Below are 22,224 nucleotides of genomic sequence, written 5' to 3'. Positions count from 1 at the left end.
ACCTCTGCTATGCCTTGGTGATTCAAATTTAGAAGAATGAGTAAGATCAAATGTGAACTGATTTTCGAAATGCGATCAAATGCGTCAGAAAATTGGTGGAGCTAAAAAAAAAAAAATATGAAGCCCCAGGACGGAGGATTATGGATGGACAGAACGCGCAGGCTCGCGACAAGGTCACGTGAGTCTGATTGGAGAGCCTGTCCTGGCAGTTTGCGCACAGACCATTTCACGCCACGGCACCGGGTCTTCACACCACGCAGTCATGCAGGCATAATGCACAGGTAAATGGTCTAATCGTGCAGAACTTGGATTCCGAGGGACTACAAAAATCGACGAGATTGTGAAAGAATGAAAGTGAATTGCTGATACCTAAGCCAAAGGATGAGCGCTATTAGTGCACTGATCCAACTACCTCTTGTAACTAGCCAGATTCAGTCATCTTGCCACGAGACCTCCAGATTGATACAGGATCGGCAACAGTCCTCAACACCATAACATAAAGCGCATTACAATGTACAAGAGGAATCTATGGAGCCGAAATAATTCCTGCGGCATCAATCGTCATTTTCATGCCGGAGATTTACGGGTAAAGGCGGGAAAGAGTCATCGTCAACAAAGAGACTTGTTGTGTGAACGGGTAGTTGTATTGCATTCATCAATTTCATAAAAAGAGATTTCGCGCCTGACGGCCAGACTGATTCTGGATGGTCATGAGCTTTTTTACAGCTTGTCGTAGTACTGTAGAAGAAGTTGTCAGTAAAAGAGATCCACAGCCAAGACGAGAAACCAGAAAAAGGACAAGTGGAACAGGGGATACTCACGTTCTCGTAGCCGGGAACCTGCTCCTTGAGACCCTTGCGTTTGCGCATCTCGGCGACAATCTGACCGGGCTTGGTGGTGGTGTCGAGGGGAGAACCACCGGGGAGGATGGACCAGTGGTCGAAGACGGACTGGGGGAAGGCCTGACCACCGGTGGCGGAGCGCAGATCGGCAGAGAAACCGAAAGACTCGTTGACGGGCAGGTAAGCCTTGACGGTGAACAGAGGAGTACCGGGGCGCTGCTCCTCGGCGTAGACGTGACCACGACGGCGGGTAAGGACACCGTAGATACCACCCATAGCCTGCTCGGGAACCTGGATCTCGACGTTGAAGATAGGCTCCTGGATCTGGGGTCAGCGAGCAGGGAGGCAGCGTACAGGACGCGGCGGGCAGTGGGGATGATCTGACCACCACCACGGTGGATGGCATCAGCGTGCAGGGTCACATCAAGAATGTTGAAGCGGACAGCACGCAGGGGCTCCTCAGCAATGGGACCCTCACGGGTGGCCCACTGGAAACCGGAGACGACAGAGTCCTTGATTTCGTTCAGGTACTGAACGGCCTTGGTCTGGTCAATGAGCAAGTTGGCACCGTTGGTGTCGGGACCGAAGCACCAGATCTTACGGGCGTCGGTGACATCCCAGCCGTAGTCGTCAGCCATGAGACGGGCACGGGCCTTGAAATCGTCACGGGGGCTGATCTTGCCAGCCTCGATGGCAAGGGCAACCTCCTCGTCCATGGGCTCAGCAGTCATGTAGAGACGGTTGTGCTTGTTGGGGGACTTGGACAGAGCGGTCATGGTGGAGGTGCCAGCGACAGTCTCACGGTAAGACACGACGGGGTCGGAGATGCGCAGGGGAACACCAGCGTGGTCCTCCTCAAGATCCTTCAAGCAAATCTCGAGGTGGAGCTCACCGGCACCGGCAACAATGTGCTGACCAGACTCGTTGATCAGAGTCAGAACGCAAGGGTCGGACTTGGACAGACGCTTGAGACCCTCGACCAGCTTGGGCAGATCCTGGGCGTTCTTGACCTCAACACCACGCTGGACGACGGGGGAGACGGAGAACTTCATGACCTTCAGGTTGTGGGCGGTCTCGTCGGTGGTCAGGGTACCGGACTTGAGCAGGAACTGGTCGACACCGACCAGACCGACAATGTTACCGGCGGGGACGTCCTCAATGGGCTCAACGAAGCGACCCATCATCAGGATGGTACGCTGAATGGCCTTGATGAACAGGTCGTCCTTCTTGCCAGGGACGTAGTTGGGACCCTGGATGCGGACCTTGAGACCGGACTTGACGGTACCGGAGTAGACACGACCGAAAGCGTAGAAACGACCCTTGTCGGAGGTGGGCACCATCTTGGAGACGTACAGCATCAGAGGAGCAGTGGGGTCACAGTCGCGGATACCAATGCAGGCCTTGTCGTCGGTGGGACCCTCGTACAGAGTCTCGGCACGGTACTTCTGGGCAGTGACGGGGGAAGGCAGGTGGATACAGATCATCTCAAGCATGGCGTCGGCAGCGGGGAGGAACTTGCGCATGACGGTCTTGAGAAGAGCCTTGCCGGTGAACTCCTTCTCCTCGCTGGTGAGCTTAACATCGAGCTTCTCAACGATGCTGAGGACGTCATCCTTCTTGTCGTTGTTGATAGCGGCGAAGATCTTGAAGATGGGGTCCAAGATGAACATGTTGAAGGCACGCTCGAGGGACTTGCCGTCAGCCTCGCCGTTCTTGGTCCACTTCTTGGTCTTGGGGTTGAAGTAGTTGTCGCCCCACAGACGCTCGAGCATCTTCTTGCGGTCGACACCGAACTTCTTGGCGTACTTGACGGCGAACTGACGGACGGTGAAGGCCCAGCCGTGGAGACCGGAACCGAAAGCGATGGTACCCTGGTCGGGGTACACCTGGACATCACCGAGGGCCTTGTCGTTGTAGGTGGAGATGATGACGTTGACGGACTCGATGGTACGGGAGAAGGACTGGTACAGGTCCTCCTTGGTGCACTGCAGCTCAAGAAGAGCACGGTCGACCTTGTTGATGACCAGGACGGGCTTGATACGCTCGGTCAAAGCCTGACGCAGGACAGTCTCGGTCTGGACACAGACACCGGAGATACAGTCGACGACGACCATGGCACCGTCAGTGACACGGAGAGCGGCAGTAACCTCGGAAGAGAAGTCAACGTGACCGGGGGAATCGATCAGGTTGACCAAGAACTCGCTACCATCGACCTTCTGGGGGATCTCCTTGAGATCCTCAGGGTCGGGGAACTTGGCGTACAGGGAGATGGCAGTGGACTTGATGGTGATACCACGGTCCTGCTCGTCCTGACGGGTGTCCATGTAACGACCCTCACCAGCCTTGGCGGCGGAGATGATACCGGCACGCTGGACGAGGGAGTCGGAGAGGGTGGACTTTCCGTGATCGACTAGAACGCGGGAGGGGCAGTTAGCTTCGACAGCCCACACTGGTTCGTGTTGATTCAAGCACGGGCAATAAGCAACATACCGTGAGCAATGACGGACATGTTCCGGATGTTGGCCGGACGGTCCATCAGAGACCGGATCTGAATGACATGTCAGTATTTGTCGTCGGGTCATTGTGAGCTGCTGCGGTCGGCGAGAGGGGGGTTACCCCTCTTCGAGGCACCTGCAACCCCAACCCAACTGCATGCGAAATAACGAGATACGGACCTCCTCAATGGTGAAGCTGTGAGATTGCTAGTCAGTGCCATGTTCTTTCTTTCCGCCGACGCGACGGACAGACAATGAGGTGCCAACTTACTTAACCATCTTGACGGTTTTTTAATCCTCAAATAAGCCCAGAGGCGGGGTTGAAAATTCTTCAAAAGGGAATAAAAAGAAGCAAGAAAACACACAGATGATCTTTCACGGACAAGCCTGAAAGATCCGGTGGACTGAGTGTAAACTGCTCCGGGGGGAGAAAAGAGGGATGGGAGAGGGGAAGGAGAGAAGAAGTTTGCAGGGCGAGGAGGGGAGGGAAATGAGAAAAGTGGGAGAGAAAAAAAAGAGACGAAAAAGTGGAGACCTTTTTCGCTGACTGCCCCGCTTCGCTGGGATTTTCTGTGCGTTTTGGGTCGAACGACTTGTGAACTTTACGCCTCGTCGGCCCTCCACCCCGTAAAATCTCAGTATCAGGGTTGTATTCGAGCATGCTATGTAATTTTGGGACAGTCAGACGTCGGCAGCTTTGGAACGAGCAGTCTACGGATGCCGGTCCATCTATGAAGCTCCATGAAGTATAGGTCATCAGTCAAGACTCCATCCCAGGCTGGACTACGGACGACAAGGTCTTTCCATTTCTCAAAGCAGCTGGAGGCAAGAGATTGTCCAGGTCAGCTTAGTTGAACCGGAGATGCTCTGTATGATACATTCAAGTTTCAAGACTTTGATCGCAGTCCAATCCTTTTGTGTCAACTTGGTGGATTTGGAGCATATGTAGGTCCATCTACATTACCGTACCCATCATTTTTGCATGCTCAGCCCTCATCTGTAGCGGACTGACTGAATAGTGTATACACCTATCTTTATTACCCTCCCTTTTTCGAGGCAAAAATTAGATGAATAAGAATATTTGATTATTTACTTCCTTTCGGGCACTCTGTTGGGATGTGCTCCATTGCATCGACAATCATTATCGATACACTCGTTTCGGGGCATCGGCCGATGGGTACAACCACACAGTGGCGCACTATCCCGATCAGGCAATCAATTAACCATTCACCCGACCTTCTATAGGGAATTCCTGCCCACTCGAAATCCTGGATGAGGAGATCGAACCTCCTGTTGACTGTTAGCATCGTTCAAGAGATCAACTTCTTCCCAAGCCCCGACAGTGTCCTGAATGTACAGCGTCAACCCAACATATGTAAATAGACTGTGAAGAGTCAAGACTGCCCGGTAACTGAAATCAGCTTACCAATCTGCTGCCAGGACGGGTGGCCTGCACCTCCCCCAATGACGGGCGGCGGGTGAAACGGGTCCAGCTCCTCATTGCCGCTCGAAGAGCCTATCATGATCTCATCGAGCCAAGTGTGAACGCGGTCGTGAGTGGTTGATCTCCCATTGAAGCAACCGCTTTTCCAAGGACGGCACGTTCTCACTAGGGTCGGGCGCGGTGGGTGATACAGTAATACACTCGGACCGTGTATTTCCATACCATTATTCAATACATCAGGTGGCTGTCTTTGCCACCTTTTTCCATCTATCCTGAAGCACGAGGTCCCCCGGTGGATGACGGTTGCTTGAGAATTCTGAACCGGTGCAGGGGCTGTCCACCTAAGAAGAAACGAGACTTTGTGACCTGATTCCGTGGATTTCCAAGCAAGTCAAGCACAGACTACTTCCGCGAGCATCTACCCTCGGTGCTATTGTGCCCAACCCAAAAAGCTCTACCAGAACCAACCTGGACCTTCTGTAGCTTAGCTCTGTGCCAATGGGCGAGCTGAATCGATCGCCGAGCCTGAAAAACAAGACTCGCCACAGAGGGCCGGCTGATGTATGTTGTATGTACAGGTACTACTGTACCACATTGGAACTTGTATACACATACACTGGTCGTCCTGGACAAGAACCCAATCGCACAATACAAAATGCATCCCATTCACTTAATAGGGACTCGATACGCATAAAGACGGGATGTGTGTTGACTCGTTGAGTGATAACTGATTCGCGTAATGTACGTGGTACATCAACGAGAGTACTGAGTATCTTCACGTGAGGCATGAGTGGCGGTTAGGTGGCAGCTCAAAGTGTTCTTGAGCCAAAAGAAAAAGATTGGGATTCATTGGTGCTTGACCGTACCGCCTCCTGTTTTCCTTCTTCGAGACTCAAGCCTGCAGAAAATGCCCGTTGGATCGGGCTGTCTGTGAGCCACATTCTTACGTGTCGTAGTGAAGCGCATCTTTGCAGCGGATGCATTCAACCCCTCCCCCACTCCTCACCGCCCTTGACGTGGGGCAGCTTTGAATTACATAATCAAGGTCCAGCTGGAGACGGCCTTCCATCCTCAGGCACCACCATAGGTCGGGCACCTCCTATGCCTCTACTGAGCTGGACAAGCTTAGGGCTGGCAGACCAGGTTGACGTCCAAGTCCTCCAGCCTTGTGAACCTCAGGCTTGTGGATATTGGTATCTAGTCTTACTTCTACGGTGAGAAAAAGCTCGAGTAGTCGGGAAGTGATGGATATAGGGCATGTCCAGTAGGATATTCATACCGGAATCTGAAGATGAAGCAACTCAGTCTGACTGAGCACCTCCTATCGATCAGGAACGAAGAACATTACAGTTCTCGGTTAGGTAAAGCTATGTACAACACTGGAGATAAATCCGGATCAAAAGGGAAGAAGACTGCACAGACAACCAAGCCCCATGGATTTCAAAGAAGGCGAATGGAACTCCATGCGAATGAACAACAGGAACATAACAGAAAATGGGAATAGAACGAAATGCGCGGGAACAGAAACGGATGAAAAGGAGCCCGTCGATCGGCGTGGCCGTTCACGAGCCTAGAATCTTGCGATAGGCATCCTCCACTTCCTTGGCAATCTCCAGAAGAGAGACAATGATGATCTGATGAGTGACGTTGGGAAGCTTCTCGCGATGCAGCCCGATCCATTCCAGCGGCGGGGTGGCCTCGCCCATGTCTCGCAATTGCGGTGTTTGGATGATCGGTGGCTCAAGTGCGGTGTAGGTGTATTTGCTTTGGGGGACATTCACCACAGCGGTGATCTTGTCCTGCGGCCCGGCACCAGCAGAGGCAGCGGCGATATCGCCATCCGATCCACCTTCCTTCTGACTATCGCCGCCGCCACTGCTGCTACCACGCCCACCGGTGATGCGAACGGCAGATGGCGGTAAGGGCTTGCCAAGGCGCGAGGCCAATGCGCGAGAATGAGACTCCCACATGTCACGGATGAAACTGATGCGCGAGTAGTTCCACCCTACATCCACCTTGCCTTCAAAAGTGCTGTGGAAGGTGTAGTCAATCTGCCGACTTCCCGGGACTTGCCAGGTCTCCATCCCAGCCATCAGTCGCGGCACCTTGAGGATAGTCCCACCACGGGAGCTTGCAGCACGCTGGCTGATTTCCCCAATGGAAAGCTCGTCGAGGTGCATCGAGGAGGGACGGTGAATCCCGGCCAGGCCGACACGTAGTTGACCGAGTGTCAGACCGAGGGAACTGTGAATCTGACCTGCCTTAAGGGACACGCCGAATCGGGCTTGCGCATCGTGGGCTTCAAGCTTGAACACCTGGTTGTCGGAGAATGAGCTGGGGAAGGCGCCCAGATTCACGTGCCGTATGTGAACCACGACACCCGTGTGCAATGAGCCCGGAATGCGCTCGACTTCTTCCTCTTGCGCGGTCATCTTCTCAGCCCGGGCCTGCATTTGCACGGGAAGCGCGGTCGATTTGCGTCGAAGGAATCGCTCAAGCTCCCGTAGAGACGATTCATAAGCCGACTGCTTGTCTTGCACTAACCGCTGCCAGGCTTGGTACACCGCCAGGGTTTGAGATGCCGTGAGTGACGTGCAAAACACCTGAACTTTATCGCCCTCCAGCAAGCTGAACAGCCGTTCGCCGCCCTCTTCCGGCTTCTCGCGCACATTGTACATTAAAAAGTCAAACTCAGCAATCTGAACGACGAGGAACGGCTGATAGTCAAACGACACTTTGGCTTCAAGCCGTTGGAAAGCAATGGAAGCTTGAATCAATGGCGTATGTCCGACCGCTTCCTCAGGCCATTTGATAGAGGTGCGGATTTTCAGCGAGTGCATATCAACATTGCCCGCCATCCTGCCTTTGCCTTCAATACGAACAGAATCGAGGTTAACGCACATGCTTTGCTCGGAATCTGAGGTTTTATTGGAGGAGACCCAGAAATTGTCGATGGAAAACTCTGCTTTACCCAAGGTAGACCCTAGATCGAGCGCAAGTTCCACATGCTCAATGGCAACCGTGGTGTTCCAGGGAAAGACTGATGTGGATGCCACCTGCTGATATCGCTGCACGATGTACGTGGGGTTCTCATGATGCTCCGGCTCGGGTGTTGGAGACATGGAAACAGGGTGGTCATGATCCGTTGGAAACCAAATTTCGCGGAACAGAAGCGAGTCTTGAACCTGTTTCGCGTTCAATGCCACTTTCATTGGGCTTACCCGCAGTATCGCAGACATGCCGCTTGTTCGGCCAAGATGTTTGCTGTTCATCAAGGAGAGGACCATTGAATCAACATTGAAGCTCGCCGTTGGTTCGTTCGAGTAAACATGTTTCACAGATGCCTCGAGCTCATTGAATGCCAAGGAAAGTGCAAGGAAACGGCCCTGTTCTGCTGAATGCACCGTGTTGACTGTTATGTAGATACTCTGGAACTGAGCCGTAGCAGCGACTCTGGCGATTGGCTGGCAGCTCAGGCTGAACTCTTGTTTGCTGAAGAGTAGCCCGAAATTGACTTTGCATCTACCTAAAATGGAAGTTGGATCGGGCGATCCAAATGGAGATTCGGGCATCAAATTTTGCGGTTGTAGCTTTGACGCTGCCGACGACTCACGCCGGCGGGTGGCATGTGGTTGCTGCTGCTCACTCATAATTTCCTTAACAGTAGCAGTCATTTGCTTCACCAACGGAACCAAAGTCGGGTACAGAGCATTCGTAGAGGGAGCCACTTTCAGTTCAGCATTCAAAGCTGGCTCGTCGGCCCCGTTGTCGTCAAATTGAACTTTGACCGCAACACCTGGCGCCTGGAGAGTTGCGGTTGTCGCAGTGTCACCCTGCACGTATTGCCCGTACTTTGACTCGGAGGGCTTTTTGTCATTTAAAGCCGCAGTCAAGAAAATCTGGGGAGTTGAACTCTGCTTGCCTTGCAGAGAGACTGTCGCGCCAGCAAAGTCAACGTCAACCAAAAGAGATCGAAGGCGTTTATTGCCGAATAAATTGCGTGTTTTGCCAGGATCATCTTGGGTGGGATTGGTGGCCCAGGCGGCCTTACCCTCGCGGAGTGCTTCGCTGGCAGCTCCAAGGGAGGTCCGTATCATGTTGGCGGGAATAATGAATTCCGAAGTCAAACGAATATCGAGCGATTTCCCCGCGGCTTGGAAAGCGAGCCACAATTCCCGATGGTTTGAGGAGTATGCGACGTTAAAGACCAACTCTGGCATTAGTGCCGAATTAAGTGAACGCTTTTCTCTCGATGCATTGAATGGAACCATTTGCAATTGCATGTTCTCAATTCGAAGTTTAGCGGCGTTTTTTTTCTTGTTAGAAAGCTCGACCTGTCGAATTGAAAAGACCAAGTCCTCGGGCTGATGACTGCCAGACCAGTCGGACTTTGCCAGCATGTTCCAGGCAACTTGAATGTTCAAGAATTTCAACGAATAGAACGCATTCAAGAAGTTCTGTGCGGCGTCGCCATCATTGACATGAATTTCCGGCCCCCCAGCAGCTGACGACAGGATTTCAGAATGGTGGTGGTGTCGCTTCCGGAGTCTTCGCAGACGCTCAACCTCGTGCGATAGGTCTAGAGCCTTGAAACGTTCTTGTGTGTAGATCGCAAGGTCGACTACCAGGGCAGCTGTCTCGGCGAATAGTTCGACATTGAATTTTTCGCTCGTTAGATGATATGCGCGAATGACCTGTCCATTTTCACGCACGGTGGATGTGCCATGGAATTTAACCGCAGCTGAAACAACACCATTGACTTCGTTACGTACGCCGCATTGTTTTCGTAATTCGAATTTGATCTGCGTAGCATCGATTCCAAACTCAGGATATTCCATCACGAACCCACGATCGAGACCATTGTGAAGACGCATTTGCAGTAACCCCAGATTGAAAACCATTTCAGCGGAGTAAGAATTGCTTTTGAGGCCTGGTGCAATGGCATGTATTTCGACACCAGCGATAGTGAGGCGAGACTTGTAGAGAACAGTGGAATCCTTATGATCATGATTAACCTCTGGTACTGGCTCTGGGTGTGATGGCGAGAGGACGTCCGTGAGGTGGACTTGGAGAACATCCACACTCTCTTTCAAATCCGAGACGATTCGTGAAACATCGGGCCCAGTCAAAATACCCAGCAGGCTACGAACAGCGCTAGCCTCAAGACGAATGAGCTCAACAATTATGTCCACCTCTACGTCTCGACGGAGCGCAAGATTCACGTTGACATGTCCGTTGATAGGGGGCATTTCCAACACCGAGAGTGTACTCAGTTGTTCTTCTGTGCCAGAAGTGAAAGCGTGCGAGTGCTCGGTGATATCGAAATCCACCACAATCTTGGACGATGCAACGGAGGTGATTGATGTTCGAGCCACGTTCCCAGAGATCCGGTACGCGAGAGAGGGCAGAAGGCTTAAAGAGACGAGATAGTCCTGAAGTATCATCACCACGCTGATCTTGCTTTGAACGGGCTTTGCTCTTGTCGTAGCCCTTTCAGAATTGACAGTGTGATGAGCCAGACTCTTTGCCAGCCTTTGAATAAATCGCACTTCGTCTTCGATCAGACAGTCCGCAATGTGTGCCAGACTAAGTGGGTCTTCTTTCATGTCAAACCGAAGATTGCTGCATGAGCCCACAGTCATCAGCTCGTGCTTGAACTCCTTATCAGTAAAGGAAACTTTGTTGAAAGACAAGTAAGGAGTAGACATTTCCGACAACATGATAACTTTTGCTTGACTGGAGAGTTCGGAAGAGCAAGTTTTGGCACTGAGGACTATGGTGAAGAGTTCATCTCCGTTTATCTCCGCTCCTTGAGGGCTGTGAACAAGAGATCCGTTTAGTGCTTCAGCGGCCAATACCAATTTGACGTTAATAGCATCGAGTGTCACAGCCCCGAGATCAACACCGACAGTCATGTGAAACGAAGTAAGGTCCTTTGTTGCGTTATCGGCAACGATAGGCGGAGATGACGTCCCCCTCGCGGTTGGGAACATGTGCTTCGCCAGTTTTCCTGCGAAATCGACTAGTTCCCATCTTAATTGGAGACTAGCAGAAGAACAGTACAGCTGCAGCGTGACCGCAGTATGGATGCATGAGTCGCCTCCCTGAACAGATCTCTTTCTGACGACGGACACAAGACTCGAGAGATTTTCCAGAGCAAACATACTTTCTCTAGGCCCAGGGTCAAGACCACAACGAAGCATTTTGACCGAACTGGACAAAACCATCGGATGACCAAGATCTTCCGATTGGGGGCTCAAATTTGACCAGATCCTTCGCATGACGAGGCTTTTCTCAACATGCGCTAGATCCCACGCGCGCCATTGGTCTAGACCAGCAAGCACAGAGGACTGAGCGTCATCGGGCAAAGGGAAATCCCTGCCACGACAAATTCCGTCCAAGTCTCGTTGGTTCTGCGCGGGCAAGTTGTTGTAAATATGGCGGATGCGAGAAAGAATCTTCCAGGAATCATGCTGTCTGATATGACTCGCATCTATCCGCAAAACACTAGATATGCGAGTCAAAAAAATTGGATCGGCAATTTCCTCTGCAGATTTGATCAAAATGAAGATCAAGTACTGGATGCGCCTCGTTCGAGAGGAGTATACTCTCTGAAAGGCCGCTGCGATTGAACTGAAAGTTGCTGTCGCCCGACGAGCGAGAGAAGCCAAGCGCTCCACCGATCTCCCAGAAGTCATGGCATGAATATCCCGTACTTGCAAATGAGACCGTCTCCTCGGCTCAGTCAAGAGCCAGAAGTTGATATCGCGAGATTCAAAAGTGCAGACAGCTTTCTCTTCGAGTGCAGCAGTACAGCTTCCTTCGGCTGACACCCATAGTTCATCAATTGCCGCGTGAACTGTTGTTTTTTCTAAGGGACCGCCCGAAACGCTTTTCTCGCCTCGCATGGTCCTTTCTTCAAATTCCACTCGTACGTTGTTCACCGCAAGGCTATACTCATCACGGAATTCGGCATGTTGGTCACCTGGGCACCTTGATAGATCGACCAGATTCAGGTGAACCTTTGGAATCCGAATGGCCACTGACAGGGCTCTTTTGGGATCACTCTCCGATTTGCTATTGCCGAGAATATTGGCGATGACGCTCCTCTGCAAGGAGTCAATTATTCGAATTGGACGTTTGGCTTCAAGCCCGTCCGCCATAGACAGCAAACTGTAGAGAAACTTTGGAGTGAAATGACCTCGAATACCCAAAGGAAAGTTCAACGCAAGATTGCTGTATGTCGTTTGATCGTCATCGAAGGTTAAGAACATCATTCTTCGTGCAGGAACGAAGTCGAATTCGGTCCCGTTTGTCGGTTGGCTGATGACAAATTGTGGAAGGTCTACCCTGCTCAACGACAGCTTCCAATACGAGAATTCAGGTATCGACCATGGATTGGAGTCCTGGAGAATCTTTGCTGAAGACGTAGTGCTCTTGGCCTTGCGCGATCGCCCTTCGGACCACGGGACGTTACTGGCTGCTGATGGAGGCCTTTTGCTTTGTGTCGGCCGAGGTGGCTGCGATCCTTGTTTGCCGTGATGTTTGTCACTCCTGACACTCGATGCTTCCGAATGCATTAAGAAACTGCGGGAGCTTCCCGCTGAATTCTGTAGTAAAAACTCTCGGTAAGACTCATCCCTTGAAAAGAGATTCTGACTGACTGGCTGAGGCATTGACGGTATCGGCATCGAAGGGGAGAAGACGGTGTCTTCGGCGTGTGTCAGAGATGAGGGCGGGCGTGCATCTTCCCAATCGTATAAAAGCCACTGAGCTCGATGCGTTCGCTGGTCGTGTGTCTTGATATGCTCCTGTTGCGCCAGCCGACTATCCGCAATATCGCGCTTACGAATCGCGAGCTTAATTGAGACTGCCAGCTCAACCATACCCAGCGGAGGAACAGACCCGTCAGACGTACGGAGAGAGCGTGAGACTGATTGACGATCCACAGCAGCCAATGCTATGCCAGAAGTCGTAACGCTCATTCTTTTTGAGAACCTAGAGTCCGCCCAGTCATTGAAGTCTATTGAAAGAGGCTGGGTTTCCAGAACGATGGCACTTTGATCAAGAAGCACGGAGATATGGACTGACGAGATGCGGGCTCTCAGAAAAGTGACATCGAATATTTCTGGCGGAAAGAGAGGGTGAAGGGAGTTCTCCTCGTTATCGAATGTGAAATCGAAACTTTGAAGTCCAGACGCGAGGCATTGAAGAAACCCTGGAGAGCATTCGCCAATGACTTTGCCAACATCAAAGTCCCAATTACAGACATAGGTTGGCTCAGCTGGAGGCTGACCAAACAGACGATGTCCATAAACTGAAAGCCCATCAACAAAAAGCTGTGTACCCGAGACAGTCGACGATCCTTCTGGTTGAATTGCCTCCATGTCCAACTTGAGTGGGCTAATCGAAAATTGCATGTCCATGTAATAATTGGTGAATCTGAGATCAACCTCCAAAGATGCAGCTTGCAGACGAGAGCAATTTGATAGGTCATATATGCCTTCCGGTAGCAGAGCGCATGGCTCTTCGACAGTCACGTGGACTATTACATCCATGTCGTTCGATTTCTTGTGAGGATTGATCCCCGTGAAGTTAGAAGGTCGCGCATTGGCATAAGCCAGCTCCTGATACTCTTCCAGGGTCTTGAAATGCATTTCGTCGCCGAAATAGTTATCCTTCACCGCCATAAAACTTTTGATCAAAAATCCAAAGAGATAAAGCCGCGGGACATATCCCTCTATGTTGAGTGTCAGAGTATCTATTAGCTCCGGCGATGGTGATGAAAAGTAGGCATAAGAGCCCTCGATGACGAGACCGTCAAGCGTTGCGAAGCGATTTTCCTGCAAAAATGTGTGGAGAGTGTCCCAAGGAGGAACCAGGTATTCAACTCTCCCGTCCTGAAGATTTACTTTGAAGTTGACTGCGCTTTGTTCGGGTTGGTATTTGTCGAGGGGAATCAGCACATTCGACGTCAATTCCTGGCTCTTGATGACAATAAACCGATTGTCCCCTAAGTCGGAAGGGTTGCTGATAATGTTACGGTCATTGACATTGACAAAAAGCTGGATATTGGAGAAGACAAGATCAATCTTGTAAAGGAAGGGAACAAATGTGTGGTAACGGGGGGCCGGGCCCGATGCCCAATCACTGACAAGGTCTGTCAGAAGAAAAAGATGGTCTCGAAGAAGGAAAAGCTCCATCTCTTGGCTCTCGACAACGAAATTCCACGTCCGCAGACCGTTCCATGCCAAGGGATTCGATAGGTCGCACCGAATCAATTGACGGGGACATTGCCACAACAGTCCGTGGTTGACACTAGACGACATTCGTGAGTCTCGAAGATCCAGAGTAAGCTCGTTGCGAAACCCATTTTTCGAGGCCACCATGTCCATTGCATAGTTCAGCGTGGAGTTCGGACCAAGGCGAAGAGACAACCACCCGAAAGGGCGGATATCAGCCCCCACATGTCCCTTCTCTCCTTCCCTTGGACGAGACTTTTTTTTGTCGCCCTTTGACTTGGACCTTGACGCGCCTCGGACAGCGTCCGCACGACCCTTCCATAGCCAATCTTTGGACGGCTCTCTTGACGGAATACGAATGGTCAAATTATCCTCAATTTCGAGACGGAATCTGAAAACCGTGCTTTGGCGGAGGACTCCAAGCGCCAACTGCTCCGCAGGCTGAGAGTCACGGAAAAAGTTTGGAAAGAAGACAGTTTGTAGTCCAACGCGCTCTCTGTCAGCCCATGGTCCGTAATTAATTGTTCCCCCATCAATTTTGAGGTCGATCCCCCATTCAGGAGGAAGTGCATTGTTGATGTTGCTGGTGGGCCCTTGGTCGGTGGGCTTGGAGCTAACGCGCCCCGGAATGTCCCAAAAGTAGGTCAGATGCAAGCCCGGGCTTTCTAAAATCGTAGAATACCGGCCGTACTCTACTGAGTTCCATTTTTCGTGGTCGTCGCCGTTTGTCTCATCCAGATACCGGGACAGACCTGTCCATTCAGTGTCCAAATTCTGCGCTTTTCTGCGAGGTAAATTCTCAGCTTGCCGGGCACTGGAAGCAAAGGACTCGACCGAGCTTTGGAAGTATGGCACTAGGTCGCGAATGCTGTGCCAGAATTTGCGTTTGCGAAGGCCGTAACTCGAAGATTTTCTGCCTCCGCGCTTCGCGCCGATGTCGGACACTTGGACGGTACTCAAGAACTTTGCAGTTGCAAATTGATTCCGATCGAAATCTGGATTCGGGCGAAGCTGCATTACTGGATGGTCAAATTTGAAGGAGATTAACTGCCGGTATAGATCCAGTGGGCCTGCCTTGCAGGCAGCGACTGTACCCTCGGCACTATTCCACGTGACGGTCAAGACAGATCGAGTATTTTCATTCCCCATAACAATGGCCCCTTTCTTGCAGTCTACCTTGACTGGAAGCAATTGGAGCAAGCGGGAGGCTGGCGTTGAGATTTCGGAATCACCAACTGCATGCTCACGTGCTCCTGAAGAGCCCTCTTTATCTGGCTTGGGCTGAGATCTTTCCCGACTTGTAGATTGTATGTGATGCCTTGACCTGAGATTGAAGGAATCTTTTGAGCGTCGGGCCTCCGACCGAGTCTGTGTTGGACCAAGGTTGATTTCATCTTCATTGCGCGAGCCTTCTTCTTCATAGCCAAATCCGGCAAGTATGTTATCGTACGCCGGAGTCCGGTTGTAAACGAACCATTCTAGCCCGTAAATTGTGAGGGAGACTCGACATGGTAGCTCGACCGTTTTCCGAACACCCCCTTGTTCCCCATAGCCGTCATTCTGACAATTTTCAGAGCTCGCGCGATCAGAGTTGAACGAACCCTTTCTTGTGTCGCTTGTGTTTGGGTGGCCCGTCAGATCTGTTCGTTCGACTGTGCGCTTCCAATATCTCCAAGTGATAAAGCCTCCATTGACAAAGATTGTTTCGTTCACCCCGTGATATCGGATGCCTTTGAAAAAGACTCGCCCTCCGAGAAGTGACAACTGCAGTGCCTTTATGTCAAGGTCGATGCGATAGTAATGCCAGGTGTAGGCTCGTAGAGCATATGATAGGAGGGTCGCAAAGAGGCGGTTGAAATAAAGAAGAAAGAATAGGGCTCTAGACACATGTCAGTTTTTTTTTTCTGGGCTCTGACCACGCAAAAATACCTACAATATTAGTGAGACAATGAGCTCGAGCAAAAAAAACCTGAAAATGCGTGAGTAGAGCTGATCATTCCAACGTCGTGTTCGAGGGGGGGTTGACAAACCAGTTGAAGCTTGGGTCAGGCGTCAAATAGGAAGCCGTCAAACTGGTACTGGCCATTTCCTCAACACTTCGCCAGGTGGCGCCAGCATTGTCTCAATATATGAACGCGACTCGTGGTCAACGAGTCTGCAGCGACTTGCACTCGTTCAACAAAGATGCATGTCCGCGCGGGCAGTCGCGACAAGCTGCGGGTGGAGATTAGCGGGCGGTGTCACGCGAAGATCGTCATGGGGACCACACCTCTCCGCAATGTTTCGAAGCTTATCAACAAGCTCCTCTTCACAGTTTGGCGATATTTTGCTTTCCCAGATGCTTTTCGAAATGACCTGAAGACCTGTGATTTTCCATACAGGGTCATCAAGCTCCCTCTTTTGCTCGAGATGTTCACGGCAGCTACGGCATCTCCTGCCGGCGGTGGTACAGGGTCGAGCCTGGCACGAGCAATCATCATCACGTCTGGTGTCTCGGCTCTCGTCTCATCGTTGCTTTCTTTTGTGTAAGCAATGCCTCCTTCTTCCAAGCTAGATATTTAGCTCTTCAATCTTTGTTTCATAAGACGAGAAAGCTCATAGACTTTTTACTAACACAATCCATTCGCTGCATAGATCTATTTGGTTTCAGCTGTACGAGCCCCATTCAGCTCTTGAATGAAAGATACTCATTGACTGATTTGAGTTCGTGTAGCAAAAACTATCGGAAACCGCTTCTGCAACGATATGTCGTACGAATTCTGCTCATGTGAGTAATACTTGATGGTCTTGGGAAGCCTGGGGTTGTCGATGGGAATCTGGACGCTGATCAAGCCCAGGGTGCCGATTTACGCAGCATCTTCGTGGACAAGTATCGTGTCGCTGAAGGCCGCCCAATTCTTGGATCCCATTCGTGACATTTATGAGGTACGCGATATTCCAGACGAGTGAACAAAGGGTCTTGGACTTGTGGCAACATCTTAATTGACACTGGCTAGGCATTCACGATCTATACCTTTTTCCAGCTCTTAATCAACTTTCTCGGAGGCGAGCGATCTTTGATTATTATGACCCATGGCCGTCCTCCAGTCTCGCATGCCTGGCCTTTGAACCACGTTCTTCCCAAGCTTGATATCTCGGACCCACATTCTTTTCTTGCTCTCAAGCGTGGGATCCTTCAGTATGCGTGGCTTAAGCCCATCTTGGCTCTCGCCTCCATTGTCATGAAAGCCACCGATACGTACGAGGAAGGCTACCTCAGTGTCACGTCAGGGTACCTTTGGACAGGCATCGTGTATAACGTGAGCGTGACGGTCAGCTTGTATTCATTAGCAATGTTCTGGGTCTGTCTCCATGACGACCTCGTACCGTTTCGGCCAGTTCCCAAATTTCTCTGTGTCAAACTCATCATCTTTGCTTCATATTGGCAAGGATTTTTATTGTCCATTTTACAATGGCTGGGGGCGCTTGGAAATATTGGAGGATATTCGCCTGACAACCTTGCCGCGGCATTTCAGGACGCTTTGCTCTGTTACGAGATGCCGATCTTTGCTGTGGCTCATTGGTATGCCTTCTCGTGGCATGATTACGCCGATCCTACCATCTCATCGGCCCGACTACCGGTCAAGTTTGCCGCCCGGGACGCTTTTGGGCCTCTGGATCTGATCGAGGACACCAAGATGACCTTACGCGGCGAGAATTACGAGTACCGCATCTTCGACTCGGGTGACAATATCATCGCGCATGTGGAGTCTGACTCGCGGGTCAAACGGGTCATGGATGGCATGAGATATGAACGAGGTGGTAAAGCCAAGTATTGGATTCCGAGACCCGGTGAGGCCAGCAAGGCTGTCGAGGCCAACATGCGCACGCCACTTCTCGCTGGCGGGGGCAATGATTCTCGCAGCCGAAGTGACCGAGAAAGCCGTCCCTCCATCGAACGATTCAGGACTTATAGTGAGATCGAAGTTACTCTTGACGATGAGGACGAGCAGATATTCAACCAAGCTCGGGCTCTGGAATTTGGGGATTGGAATGTATGTGTGAAACGATCGTCTTTCCGGAAGCCCCCCCCCCTTCCTTTCTTCAATTCTTCGCAGGCATCTACTGACGACGGCCAGTATCCGGTCATCACTGCGAATGAAGTCCCGCGGGACCAACGACTTGCTACCTATTCAAGTTACCAGGGTTCCGGCTCTCCATATGAGGCGAATACAGGCTTATCGCAAAGCCGACATCGATCTTCTGGCAGTCAACCCAGACGAAGCCAGAAGCCCAGGCCTGGGAATTCGAAGAAGGCCACTCAAGGACCTCCTTCTTTACAGCGCAACACCAGTTCCACAAGCTCGCAACACTCGCGTCACTCTCATCACTCCCATCACTCCCATCGGAGCCAATTAGTGGATCTCGTTGTGGAAGACCACGAGGCTGAAGAGGAAGACCGCGAGCAGACACAGCGGGAGCGCGGCTCCGCTTGGACGGTAGAAGAGCCCAAGCATTTTCAGTAAGTTCGAATGCTCTGAGCCGAGGGAGTTTCCCTTTAACATCATTGCTTCTTTTAGGAGACCCTCGGGGCGTCCGGTAGAGGAGGACATGGAACAGAATGTCTTCATCAGGAACGACAGCGCCGAGCTTGGCGGTGATCCGATGGATGATGACCATGAAGACCATGAAGACCAGTCTCCTTCACCATGGGGTAGCGGTGCCTTGGAAGAGGAAAATGTCTGGGGCAGATAGGATATGCATGGCCTCTTTTTTTTGTCCCGCGCACTTAGCGTTCATATCTAGAAGCACCGTAGTTTCAAGCAACGAATGCAACCGGAGCCACAGTGGTTTTTGGCTTTATGACCGAAGAAAACACGGAGCACAGTAGTGCAGTCAACTATTACACCTCATCGACCGCTTATTCCCCCAGACTCGATTGATGAAGCAGACACCCGCAATTTCTTGAAACTCTCATGGCTTCAGCCCCGTCGATTCCTCCACGAGCTATTCCAAGGTGTGCATGGCGACGAGACTATTCTCGAGGTGGCTTTCCCCCTAATCTCGCATCTCTCCCCTTATCTCAGTCAAGTTCAAATCCGACTCTCTATGCATCCGCCCCCCAAGTCTGTTCTTGGCTGACTTGGTCATCTCGCTGTTTCAGTCTCAACCTTGCTGTCCAAGTGTCTTCGATACCTTTTTTTTGTGCGGCAACAGCACGGGTCGACTACAGCATGATCATGGCCACTTTGGTATAACTTCCTGAGTCCAGCGAATATGAAGCCTAACCTACCCCTGAGTACGCTTTTCCATCTCCCGCTAATTTAAGACAGACGAGGACCGGGAGCCGCCGAATAACTTCAAAGTTTCTCTAAGCGCTGAGCTGGCCCCCACTCTACCCCGCTCCTTGCCAATCGAAGGCTTAGTTGTGACTGTGCTTCATGTAGACGGTCGAGGTATGTGATGGACGAGAAGGTGTGATGATCCGATCAACAGCTGACGAATAGAATCTGTCAGTTGATCATGTTGGGGCCGTCACGACTCGGCGATCGCGCATGGTGGCTGTTTGTCACCAGCATGGATGGCTTCGTCTGGGTATAGCTCCGCACCCATGAGTGGTTGGCCCTTCCTACAGGACTGTATGACTGGTTCCTGAACCAAGAAGGAAGTCGCTTTGGCACACCTGAGGCGAAATGGCCTTGATTCCATCCAGTCCTGACTCCTGCGTCCGCAGCAAGTCAGCTTTGCGTCAGGCACCAGTCCCCAGCCCCCAGTCCCACGGCACTTGTCTGCTCTGTTTTTTTGGCATCTTGTTTGCTTTCACGGGGCTGCTTTCACTGAGTTGCAGTGCTCCTGACTCTTGTCTTCTACACCTCCGCTGGTCCATCTCATCAGGACCATGGATTAGTGGTGTGAAGCGCTGGTCGCAATGACTCTTTCTTCCGAACGAGCAAGCTCCCCCATCGCCGGCTGGTTCCGGTCATGCTGGGGATGTCTCTCGGGCCTGGAGCCTCGAGATCAACAGAACGAGCAAACACATTCAAGAGGTGAGTCTCCTTGTGGAGATCCCAAGAACGTGCTCTAATCCCTCTGCCGTTCGCTATACAGGTTTCGAGCGAGAGATGCAGGTTTGCCACAGTCAGCCTCATCTGGTTCCTCCGATGAAGTTGGTCGTGTATGATGACCTCTCCAGCCCGGGTTCCCGCCTCAGTCTCGCAGCTCCTTGTCATTATGGATTGAAGACAGGCGCCAGAATGCCTCTCGCACATCTAAACGCGCAAGCATGTCCTGGAAAAAGCCGCCACCGACACCTTTGAAGATCGGCAATCCGTCAGACTTTCGCCGAGTGCAATCATTTCAATTGGAACCAACACCAACGGAATCCTCTCTCTTTCAGCCCCTTCAGCTCAGCATACATCGAATCAGTAATCGTCTGTCTGCTCTCCCATCGTTTGAATCTTTCTGTCTGGGGGCCGACTCTCAAGATGAGACGCCTGCACTTTCTACCGTGAATCCCCATTCTAGACGCGCATCAGGCGATGTACGCTTCTCCATTTCCCGGAAACCCCTTGGTTCAATAGCTCGCCGAACATCGACAACGTCAGGAACGCCAATCAGTATGCTGCCCCCTGCTCACTTGAACGACACTCTGGTTCCGCACTTTTCCACACTTGGTTCACCTGGGCTATCTGCGCGTGCGCTTTCGCTTCCAGAGACTGGTCATTACTTCCCGAGTCCCGGCAGTCGTGACTCTTGTATCACCGGGTCTTATGGTACCTCTGTAACGCAAAATCATGCCATGGTGATAGAAGGAATGGGTTCAATTCGCGAGAGCACCAGAAGAGCCCAGCACGTGGCGAACCAAATGACTGAAAAATCCACCATGAACGACCAACCGGGTTCTCAAGGATCTTTCTCTTCTAGCAGCACACGCACTTTCCCATCCCGCCTGTCCTCTTTACGTCGCCCTTCAACGGGTGACAATCAGATCGACATCGCATCAGAGCCACTTCCCAGCAAAAAGCATCAGTGGAACTACCACGAACAGTCCATTCCAGCTGGAGCCGAATCCATCTCATGCTTAGACGGAGACAATGCCAAATTCGACAGATTTCGCAGTCTGAGCGGAACCACGTTTGGCTCACCACTCGCCACTCCGACTGCAAAATTCTTCGAGCACAGAGCGAAAGATTCAATCTCAAGCACCTCGATGGGCGGTATAACTCCTCAGTGCTCTTCTCACAATCTTTCCCTCACGTCAGAAAAATTTATTGAGGCGGGTTTCTCTGATAGGGGTTTTGTTGAGCCTCAACCCCAGCAGTGTCCTCCATCCCCCTACTATGCCGAAGAAGCATCCCACTATCGAAGCTCTGCGATTGGAATAGCTTTCTAGCTGGGACTCGTTCGTCCTTTCTTGTGCTTGTGCTGCGGCGGTGTTCTTCAAGGAGGTTAATCATTCGTTCGGTCTCCTGATTTTTATTTTGGAAATACCCCTCCACTGGATTCATTTCTGATTTTTCTTCCCTCCGAGTGAGGCCTTTTCTTTTCTTTCCCCTGATTCCTGATATCATGGTGCCATCTCAATTCGTGATTTGATCCTCAGCTACATTTTGTTTACCTGTGAAACTGGCCGTAGACCGGTGTCTTCAAACAGAGATTGGATGTTAATTAGATCATCAGGTAATCGTTTAATCATGGAGTGATTCACTACCAGGTCCACAGTGCTTGCAGTCTGAGATGATAAATGTCAGATGAATTCATGGCTTGTCCAGCAGTGTGGTAATCTTGTAGTCTCACCACAATTATGTAAAGGTACTTTGTGTCAATGTTTAGTCCATATGCGTTGACTTTCTCGATCGTTCCCATAGTCCATTGGGCATCTCAAACCTATTCAATCCAAAATCTACGTCGATATGCATGGACCACATTCTTAATTTCTGCGGATTTACACTTTTCTCCAAGACTCGCACAGCATTTGGCACGAGCTCTGTTCAACTCCGAATATCGACTAGGTGCAGGTGTCGTTCCTCTTACAAGCAAGTATCACAATTATTCCATTGTAAGTTGGAAAAGAAGACGTGCAGTGAGGGTATCTTGTCAAGGGAGACGATGTGCAGAAATGTCACAAATTAAAAATACAAGAGGTCGAAACACCAGGGAGCGTGGTCGGTGCAGGTGGCGTAGCGCAAAAGAAAAAAAATCAAAGCCAGGAGAAACCGGCG

The 22,224-nt window shown here is 51.2% G+C and overlaps 4 protein-coding genes across 4 annotated transcripts; 2 read left to right on the top strand and 2 right to left on the bottom strand.

Moving 5' to 3' along the window:
• Window positions 1-720: 720 nt before the first annotated feature.
• On the bottom strand, window positions 721-3,616 carry POX_a01318 (Elongation factor 2; the record flags this gene model as incomplete). The annotated part of the gene is made up of 6 exons (XM_050110246.1): window positions 721-738; window positions 822-1,160; window positions 1,202-3,252; window positions 3,333-3,390; window positions 3,518-3,533; window positions 3,609-3,616. 6 exons carry the CDS (start codon window positions 3,614-3,616, stop codon window positions 721-723), a joined length of 2,490 nt encoding a protein of 829 aa, XP_049974014.1.
• Window positions 3,617-6,343: 2,727 nt separating this feature from the next.
• On the bottom strand, window positions 6,344-16,109 carry POX_a01317 (uncharacterized protein; the record flags this gene model as incomplete). Its single annotated transcript, XM_050110245.1, has 3 exons — window positions 6,344-15,902; window positions 15,957-15,992; window positions 16,054-16,109. 3 exons carry the CDS (start codon window positions 16,107-16,109, stop codon window positions 6,344-6,346), a joined length of 9,651 nt encoding a protein of 3,216 aa, XP_049974013.1.
• A 98-nt stretch (window positions 16,110-16,207) lies between these two features.
• On the top strand, window positions 16,208-18,757 carry POX_a01316 (Transmembrane protein; the record flags this gene model as incomplete). Its single annotated transcript, XM_050110244.1, has 5 exons — window positions 16,208-16,548; window positions 16,737-16,790; window positions 16,861-16,948; window positions 17,020-18,524; window positions 18,583-18,757. The coding sequence occupies 5 exons, from the start codon at window positions 16,208-16,210 to the stop codon at window positions 18,755-18,757; spliced, it is 2,163 nt and encodes a 720-aa protein (XP_049974012.1).
• Window positions 18,758-19,931: 1,174 nt separating this feature from the next.
• On the top strand, window positions 19,932-21,395 carry POX_a01315 (uncharacterized protein; the record flags this gene model as incomplete). Its single annotated transcript, XM_050110243.1, has 3 exons — window positions 19,932-20,049; window positions 20,111-20,130; window positions 20,196-21,395. 3 exons carry the CDS (start codon window positions 19,932-19,934, stop codon window positions 21,393-21,395), a joined length of 1,338 nt encoding a protein of 445 aa, XP_049974011.1.
• Window positions 21,396-22,224: the final 829 nt, after the last annotated feature.

Source organism: Penicillium oxalicum, chromosome I (genome assembly GCF_001723175.1).
Source record: "Penicillium oxalicum strain HP7-1 chromosome I, whole genome shotgun sequence".
Lineage (NCBI taxonomy): Eukaryota > Fungi > Ascomycota > Eurotiomycetes > Eurotiales > Aspergillaceae > Penicillium > Penicillium oxalicum.
The sequence above is the reverse complement of the archived record's forward strand: the minus strand, read 5'-3'. Positions and strand labels throughout refer to the sequence as shown.